Source organism: Protopterus annectens, chromosome 16.part0 (assembly GCF_019279795.1).
Source record: "Protopterus annectens isolate FY-2018-M chromosome 16.part0, PAN1.0, whole genome shotgun sequence".
NCBI classification, from domain to species: domain Eukaryota; kingdom Metazoa; phylum Chordata; order Ceratodontiformes; family Protopteridae; genus Protopterus; species Protopterus annectens.
The window spans coordinates 766,992,788-767,003,065 of NC_056750.1; the positions used below are offsets into that span (position 1 = coordinate 766,992,788).

The 10,278-nt window shown below is 37.5% G+C and overlaps 1 protein-coding gene across 1 annotated transcript in view; it reads left to right on the forward strand.

The window, feature by feature from the left end:
- Positions 1-10,278, forward strand: part of LOC122790836 (glutamate receptor ionotropic, NMDA 1-like) — a 1,095,578-nt gene that overhangs the window by 719,033 nt on the left and 366,267 nt on the right. The window contains exon 4 of the mRNA XM_044058475.1: positions 3,965-4,065. Coding sequence (XP_043914410.1) covers positions 3,965-4,065 — 101 coding nt within the window. The remainder of the gene's footprint in view (positions 1-3,964; positions 4,066-10,278) is intronic.

Below are 10,278 nucleotides of genomic sequence, written 5' to 3' on the forward strand. Positions count from 1 at the left end.
GTCAGCTGACGGGGATGGTGGCTTAATAGTCAGATGGTGCTAGGCTACCAAATATATACATAAAATAAAATGTGATTTTATGTAGGTAGTAAGCTTGCAAGTGTCAGTACAGGTATTTCTTTCATGGATACCACCTTAGTGATTATTAATGCATTTTTACAAAAGTATATTTCTGAAGTAAAACTTATATTTCCACTATTTAATCAGCCTTTTGAAATGCTTTAGGTTTACACAGGACACCTAACTTATGAATACATTTACATGCAGAAAAATCATATGCTACCAGATAGATGTGGCCTTTGTCATTCTGGCATAACTTTGCTGCTAATGTCATTGCCAGGTGATGGCTACCAGCCATATAAACATCATACAGTTGACATTTTACACTTTAAATTATCTGCTAAATGTCCAAGTATAAAACTGCTGTTCATGAATTCGGCTGTACAAATGTTACACAGTTTAGTACAGCAACCTTTTCAGTCTTCATAATATAAGCCTGTAGATGGTGGGATTGGCACTTTATGTGTAAGAGGGGTTATGTATATCCGCAGCTTTAAGAAAGAGGTTTTCATGAAGTTACGCTTCTCTGCAAAACTGAATCTTGACTACTAGATATTAAATATGTGCATAGGAAATGTTTGTGTTTAAATTCCAACTCAGTAGCAATTGTGATAATACCTCTTCAATAAGGCAAAACAAGGGATGCTGTAATGTCATATTCCATAAATATATATAAAATCTAGCCAAAACATAAATGTGTTGCGATTTACAGGAGCAGAATAAGCATGTTAATCAGTAGTGGAATGGGAATGCTGAAACTCAGTATGTGGGGAATGCAGATTACTTCTGTCTGCTTGCCCTGGTGTTTTCAGTTCAGTCACACATTTCAAAGACATACTGATAGGCAGACTTACAATCCTAAATTGGGTCTAGTTTTGGTTGGGTAATCATGTGAACCATTTGTGGACTGTTCTTGTATTGTACCCATTGTTTTTTTTTTTTTATTTACTCCAATTTATTTATTTAACATTTGTTGACCGGAATAGTTTGACTAGGACAGAGCCTATTTTCAGTGGAGGCCCAGGGGACACATGCCTTTGAAATGTGGGAGGAAACCAGAGGAACCCACGTGAATGCAAGGAGGGCATGCAGACTCTGCACTGAAGGCAACCCAGCTGAGAATCAAACCAGAGAACCTCTTGCTGTGAGAGGACACCATTAACCACTGCACTGCATACAGAAAATGAGGGGGTGCTGAAGTCAGCAAAGGAATGAAGATGGTGGCTATACAAATAATGCATATAATTTCATATAAGAATAGACCCACACTTATATCAGTATGCACAAGGAAGCATAAACACACAAACAAAAGGCACCATATAAATATAAAATCAATGTCCTAAGCTGAAAAAGAAACTTTTGTGGTCTAAGTTCTGATGAAGCTTATTATGTAAAGGGGTATGCACTTATCCAAACCTAAATCATACCTTGTTGTGATTCATTTCTTACCTATATTTCTGCTTTGTCTGCATCTACAAGTCAATGTGCAGAGAAAATTGTTCTATATTCCAAAATTTGTTTTTGTTAACAGTTTTGTTGGCATTCAATGCCCATTGACAGTGATTGGGTGAAAGCAATTTGTTCTGAAAGTTAACCACAGTCATGGCCGATACTGGATAAAACTTTTCAGACTATAATTTGTTTCTAAAATGTATTCAATACCATATAGACATTTACTGTGTATGGTCCATAAATGATGCTTATTAGTTTTAGATGGGGAAGGAGCATATCTTTGCCTCTGTAAAAACAAAATAAAAAAACGACACTCCCGCTCACCTAATCAAGTAAACTAAGAACTGACAGATTTTTAGAAACAACAAAACATGCCAACAAATGCATTTTTGCAATTCAATTACATTCTGGTAGAGCAACTAAAGTATATATGATTGTTTTAAGTTGTCATTGTTACTACTCAGTACTTGCTGAGACTTTGGAATTTCTTCATTTGGTAAGATATATTACTTCTCTAGCATTGTACAAATGTAAAACAAGCACATTCATAGAAGAAGTAAAACTCCTGCATGATATTTTGGATATCACTTTCCTAGATGGTTTCCATCCTTGACTTTAATAAAATGTTTTGAATGTGTGCATGTACTTCTGCTGAGTATATATGTATTGTGATATGTCACTGTGACAGATATGCTGGTTCAAAGTTTTCCACATTTGCTATGTTGTCCTGGTCTTAGAAAAGAATATCTTTTTTGGCAGTTTGCAAGTATCTTAGACAATGCTTACCTTTTGCATGGATCATAGTTTGCCTTTCGCTTGGACCTAAAGGTTCTTAATTGATGTCTTGCTGTAATGCATCTCAGAAAGAGAACATGCCTGGAATGATGCATGTGTCCATAACATCATATCATTTCTAGTATGCTGTCATCTGAAAGAGTAAAGAGGATATGTACTCATAATAGGGTGCATAGAAAAAGGAAACAAGATAATCAGGAAGTAGGCAAGCACAATATGATTTCCAAGGTTTCTATAGATCTGTTTTCACTTCCATGTTATTGTGGGTCCCAAAGGTGGTCTTTAATAAGTATTAGGTACAATAGGGGGAAAAAAAACAGCACAGAGCCGTACTGTAACGTAAGGCGCTTCAGCTAAGGAATGCTATAGCCATAGGTAAAATTCTTTTCATTCAGGAATGAGATTAGAGCAGAGGATTAAATAATGCCTGGCAGAAAGCCCTACTGGATATAAAAAAATAGCTATATGTGACCTAGTTTGAATTCCCACAATATCTGTAATGTGAGACAGTATGCAAGTCATTCAAACTCAATAGTTCTGTTTCACCACTGAAAAATAAGTTCTTCTGACTAGTTGGCATTCATTTCTTAACAGATAAAAATAAGATGCTTCGTCCAAGTGAAAAACTGCATTCTGGAAAATATAGAAAATCCTTTTTCATGCTCTTTCAACTTCATTACAAAAATAACAAGTCATTTCTACTTTAAAATTCACCATCACCCATATCCCAGCACTGAACATATTCCCATGCAGCTAAACTTGCATTATGACTGTATAACACTGGATCAAGTCACACTGTATTGGGAATGTATATTATGATTAAAGATAATAAAATCTATTTATGTACTGCTGTCCTTTGTGTAACCCCTTATTATCTTTTTGTTTCCTATGGGTTTTGCAAGCTCCAGTGTTACCGGACCCCTATTGTGGGTGGTAAAGGAGGTGGATGTTGGATTGCTTTACTGCACGTCATTTGCAACTGTTTATAATATTCTTCTGTGTCTACATATTTTCTCTGTGCACATAATTCATCAGAGTAAAAAAAGGAACTATGAAAACCAAGACCAACTTTCCTATGACAACAAGCGAGGACCCAAGGTATATATGCATGGAGAATGCACGCCGCCCACCAAATTACATAGCAAATCAAGTAGCCACCACCACCAGTCTGATCCATGATTCTAGTTATTATAGCACGTTTTATACTGAGACAGCTTTGATATGAACATGGGAATGATATTCTAGATTGTCAAACCCAAAGAAATTTCCCAGGAAGGGTGCATGTGAATCAGTTTATTTTTAAATGCAAGTTTTTTTGAAATAAAACAAACTTTCTTCATTACAAGATAATCGCATCTGCTCCAAAAGTTATATCCCTTTGCAATAATTTTTATTTGATATGTTTTAGAAAGCAGCCCTTTTTTGAGTTGACAAATACATTCCAGTTCTCTGTTTTTTTCTATAGCTATCAAATGCACGTCTAGTTTGGGTCTTGACTGGCTTCAATTTGCATGCAGAGCTCAAAAGACAAGCCATATATATAACCTAGTATTTATTCATAACCCAGTGGAATCTCTAACCATTTCTAATATAGCATGGTTCTCAGTAGCACAAAGCTGGTTATTTCATTACTTTATTTTCCTCACCTGAATCACAGGCTGAAAAGGTCATCCAGTTTCACCCAGGAACCAAAAACATGGCATCATTGCTACTTGAAGCTAAAGAGTTAGAAGCACGTGTTTTTATCCTTTCAGCTAGGTAAGTGTTAACACATCATGATTTTGATATTATTTTCTGTACTGTTTAGTCTTAACGTATTCTCTTTAGCAGATGATTCGGTATGGCTGTATGTAGTTATTTTACCTTATTCTCTGCACTGTTAAGTGTTAACTTGTTCACTTTAGCAGGTGATTCGGTACGGATGTATTTATAGTTAGTTTACTTTATTCGCTGCACTGCTAAGTATTAACTTGTTCACTTTAGCAGGTGATTCAGCATGGATGTATTTAGTTAGTTTACCTTCACCAAACACAAATGCCATTTAACTACATTTTGTCCATTTGTTAGGACAGCTGCATCTCTGTAAGCATGTGATCTTATTGCATGTTACGGTCATAGAAGTAGAGATCTGTGTTTCTAAGCAACATAATCTATTTATACTTTCAGCTTAAAAAATATAAAATATTTTACATAATTATGTAATTGTATTTTTGTCCCTATATAGCCATTTCTCTTTGTAAGCACGTGGACTCATCACACAAGAGGATCACAGAAGTACAGTAAAGTTTTAGTTAAGGAGCATAAAAAAGAGTAGTTATTTAAAAGTACCAAATTGTACTGATATTGTTTAATGAACTAGTTCTATTAATCACCTTAAACTGCAACTTTCTGATATTTATTTATTTGTTAACCAGGAAAATCTGACTTGGAACAAGCCAGTTTTCACTGAAGGCCCAAGAAGAAATGCTCCACATGCATGTCTTTGTAACATGGTAGGAAACCGGAGTACCCAGAGAAAACCCACACAAATGCAGGGAAGACATGCAGACTCCGCACAGAAGACAACCCAAGTGAGAATCGAACCAGAGAATCTCTTGCTGTGAGGTGACAACTTTAACCGCTGCACCACTGTGCCGTCCTGACATACAGTGACTTAATTTTGATGTTTGATATAGTTAGTGGAGGGAAAAAAGTGAGATTCACAGAGAAGCATCACTATTTTAAGTACGTCTTAAATGATTTATTTAACAGCAGCAACTCACAAGACATTTTAGACTATATTCATCATGATACGCTAAATTGCAAATAATGTGAGCTTACAGAGTTTTGGGAAAAATGTTGATGGACTTCAATATTATCAAACTATTAAAGTAATTAAATCCCCTGATATAGCCAATGAAAAGATGAACATAGTGATAGACTGTGATTATTGATGACGAAAGACGTCAGAAAAAAGTTTGGTCAATGTAGGTCAAGTACCCGTCGATATAATAACAGTATATTTGTTATTTGCCATCAACTGATGTAGTTTTAGAGAAGACCCATAGGCCACTGGCATAAGTAGCTGTTCTTCCTACATTTCGAGCACTTATGTATTCTCTTTCCATAGTGCCATGCACTCAGATTATTACAATATCAGGGTTTGCATGAACTTGGGCACTGCAGGTTGTATGACCTCAGCAAACGAGTTGGTATAGCTCCCACATGGGGTATGGGTGAATTACCTTCCATGCAGAAATTCTGATTTTTATTGATGTGCGATACCTAAAGCTGTAATTTGAGATGCATATCTATGTTAACATGTCAGTGTTGTGACTGACATTCAGGTTTCAAAATCTTTTTGTTCCAATTGACTGACCTTCATGTTTTCTATACTGCTTCCAAAAAAAGGCTAACTTGTCCAAACATTGCCCACATATAACATTATTCATAAGAGTGATAATTTTCTTTTGTTTCTGAGAAATAAAAAAGTGAACAGGACACACAGACAAACCAGTTAGTAAAAATTACAGGAAAATTATAGTCAAGCTAGAGTTTTCACTGTGTGATTCATTATAAGCTCTTGTAAGAGAGGATGGTGAGACATATGCAAATGACCCCTGAAGGACATCAGGTCCTTCAGCTATATCAAACAAACTTGTAAAACTGAAATCAAAAATAGCTGAAAGGCTTCGATGATTCTGAGATGTGAAAAAAAATGTGAGCCGATAAAATCCAAAAGGTTATAAAACAGATTTATTAAACCAAAGATAAAAAATAGTTAAATGAACAAAAAATCAAGCGCTTTCGTCTCCTAAAATAAGAGACTTTATCAAGATAAAGCATGCCCACTACCTTTATATCATAAAGGTTAACTAGTATTAAACCTATGCACCAATCACATTCATTACTACTAAAATATTCAAACAACATATGGTGCATTATTTAAAGGTGTATTAACCAAATAATCATTTATGAAACATAATGTTTATATTTACTTGAGTACATTAGACTCATAATACTGTATTGTGTTTCAGCTATATGACAGTCTGTAAAGGACACTATTTCAAAGACTAATATGACCAGCAATGTTCTGTGTACAATAATACAAATACCTCCTTTACTATATCTGGCTATCTACTGATTTAACTTTCTATCTTATCTATCTGTGTATGCGTGTCTGCATCAGAACTGCTAGATTAAAAGAACTAAATTTTGCTTGCAACATAAATAGGACATGTTGGAGTGGCAGATATATTTCTTAATGAATTCTCCACTCTCTGGAACAGCGTCCCCCATCCAAGTAAAGCAGAGTTCCTGCTCCCTATATCCCTATTTAAACACAACCTGGATCAATGCTCCCTATCCCTATTTAAACACAACCTGGATCAATGCTCCCTATCCCTATTTAAACACAACCTGGATCAATGCTCCCTATCCCTATTTAAACACAACCTGGATCAATGCTCCCTATCCCTATTTAAACACAACCTGGATCAATGTACACGTAATCGGAAATTTACCCCTGGTGTGGCTCCTATGTCTCTGATGGACAGTGGCAGTCAGTAAATCACTCTATAGAAGTCAAATTTGTGAGTCATATTTGGGTTGCACTGCTAGGATTTTAAAAGCTGTAGTTGGTCGTTAGCCTGGTATACAAGTATGAACCTATTAGTTCATCTATTTATGTATTTTTATTGATGCTTTGTTGACCAAGTCTCCTATTAGGCCTTTGACTTTTTATCAGTGGAGGGCTAAGGTGATTAACAGAAAGATGATGTTTGAATCCCACCATTGCCAACAGATGTAATGTTTGATATGTAATGGCAGGGGATATGGTCCTTAGCTTTGCACTGCTGTTCATAAATAGATCTGATGGCCACAAGACAGATGGTCTCTTGTGTCACATACACCACTGGCACCCAGCAGGTTAAAGCAGAAAACACGAACACAAATCTGATTCACTAAGCAATTCATCATATAAAACCTGGTCTGAACACCACACAGGGAATTTGCACTACTTATCTAGATATAGGTTTCCAACATCTGCAGTTAAAGCAGGGTTGCAGTCTGACCTCTTACTGAGCTGCCTCTGATCTAGTATCCCAGGCCCCTTTCTCACCACTCAGTCTGCAATAATTGGTATTACTCTTTACACGTGGTAACTGACTTTCAAACAAATTATTACACACACACACACACACACACACACACACACACACACACACACACACACACACTTGTACTTCCCATGGAAGGCTGGGGAATCCCCCAATTTCCCACAATTTTTGTCCTAGCAAGATAGTACTGCCACCACCTGAGATGCTGGACAAGGGACACAGCACACCAGCTACAGTGCCTGTCTTGATCAGTAGCCAAATATAATTATAAAAGTATACCACTGGTAATGTGGTAAAAGCCTGATATTGAATGGAGATGCAGTAGCTTACCTGCCTTTAGTACCAAATTATACCATCTCTTCAGATAATAATAGCATAAATGAATAGCCATCACAAGTTCTTAAAGGTGAGCCATATCTACTGTGGCAGTTCTGCCTTGCCAAGGTGGTGTGCGTGTGTGTGTGTGTGTGTGTGTGTGTGTGTGTGTGTGTGTGTGTGTGTGTGTGTGTGTGTGTGTTTAGATATACATACATACATATGGCGGCTATTCAGTTATAGGTTCATAGGCTGGTACTAGGCTATCAGCCCCAGGCCCTATAGAAGCCTAGCAATAATTCCCTGGATATTTCTTCCCACAATATTTACTTCCCTAGACCCTTATCTAGCAGGGCAACTGACATGATCCCCGGGGTGAATTTCCTATCTCCCATCCAGTTGTCAAGGTTCCTTTTGAAGAGGGCCAAAGAGGTGCTCTGCTTGACATGTATAGGCAGTCTGTTCCAGAGTCTGGGGAGTCTCTGGGTCAGGAACCTATCCCTCCAGCATGTTTTGTTCATTGTGATGACAAGGTTTAGATCCCTGGAGCATGTGGCTCTGAGGGATTGGGATTTCTTTATGTGTAGCATGTCCAACAGCTCTAGGTTTGACATGGCCTTGTATGTTAAGCAGAGATCACCTCTGAGTAGGCGATATGCAACAGAGTATATCTGGTGTTTTTTTAGATGGCCAGCATAGGGCATCTACTTTAGGCCTGTGATTCTTTTAGTGAGGTATTTCTGTGGCCTTTACAGTTGTTGCAGATGTCTTGAGAGGTACATAACAAATGGGGCGTTGTATTCTATAATGGGTCTAATGAGGGATGAGTGCAGTGGGACAATGACCTCCTTTTTTATGGATGGAAAGCCCTTAGTGATGAGGTGTGCCACATAGAAGGATTTCCTGATTGTTGTGGTGATGTGGTTATCGAAGTTGAGACCACTGTCCACCTGTGTCCCTAAGTCTCTTATCACACTTTCGGTGTTTAGTGTACTGCCACCTATGCAGTAATTCACAGGTACATGTTTTTTCCCAAAGGGGATAACTATACATTTCTTGGCATTGAGCTTGAGCCCATGGCTTTGGCACCAAGCACCTGTTTCTGTAAGGCCCTTTTGTAGATGCTTTTATTATCTGAAGAGATGGTATAATTTGGTACTAACAGCAGTCAAGCTACTGCATCTCCCTTCAAACTCATGATATTTACTGCTTCCAAAACCACCACCCTAGATAAAACCTCATTCTCAGTCACCAGTCAAAATAATACTCCTCTCGAAATAGTCTCTAATGCTAAACTGCTAGGAGTCCTGATCAATGACCAGCTAAAGTTTGATAATCATCTACAACTAACTATCAAAAAAACACAAAAAAAAAAAAAAAAGAAAAACATGCTTTACCGCCACAACCATTACATCTCTCCCGCCACTAGGCTTACCCTCGTCAACACTTACCTTATCCCATCCATCCTATACAGTGGCTCTATCCTTACTAACCTGCAATCCTCCCTCAAGACTAAACTCTCCTCTTGCTATAATAAAATACAATTTGCAACTGGCCATAGATGCACTCCCCATCACTGCACTGTCCTACACCAACTGAATTGGTTTGAGCTGCCCAATTACCTCATCTATATTCAACTTGTCCAGGCACACACACTTATTTTCACCCTCTCTCTTGCCACCACCTTTAAAATGCACCAACCAAATAGACTTTTGAGATCTAATTCCCAAAATCTAATTGAACTGCATAAACTTGCCTGTCCACCAGGCAGACATCTAATATCCTTCCCTATAGCATGCCATTGGAATTCCCACCCACCTCTCATCAGCACCACCAGCAGCCTCTCTTCATTCAAAACCTCACTTCACACACACCTAACTTCACTATGGGAATGCTCTTGCTCCCACCCCACATAATCTCCCTGCACTATAGCTACTCTCTATAAACTATAATTCATAACAGCCTCCCATTGTTTTTTTTTACCCCTAATAAACTCTAGGAATTAACATAACTCCTAGAATGGTACAATTCAGTAGCCTAGAAGTTAACTGCATGAATTAACATAACTGTTAAAACATTTAGACTGTTTCTGTTTTTGCATTGTACTACTATGTTAAACTGTTAAAAACTTTGCAAATATTACTTATTGCATTGTACTAATATGTGCACTCTACATATGTGTTTTCTATTTGTTCAATTTTGCTTCATTTGTGCACATTACATTTCTCTAATAACTTACTCTTATGTTAAATCTGTAATTTGTAATTTTCTGGAGCTTTTGTCCCCAGGACTTCATTGGAAACGGGCTCCTCATGGCCCAATGGACTATCCTGGCAAACAAACTATAAATAAATAAATCTATACCTTTGGTGACAAAGCAGTTTTAGACTAAAAAAAGTTCAGTTCCAATATTGTGACCAACTGCCACTAACATCTGGTGGATTAGGGCTCAGGCTGGCACTGCAGGAGTTTGAATTCCACCACTACCAACAAAATGTACTACCAGGGTATGCGAGGGACAGGAAATATTGTCCTTGGATCTGCTGCACTTCTCCAA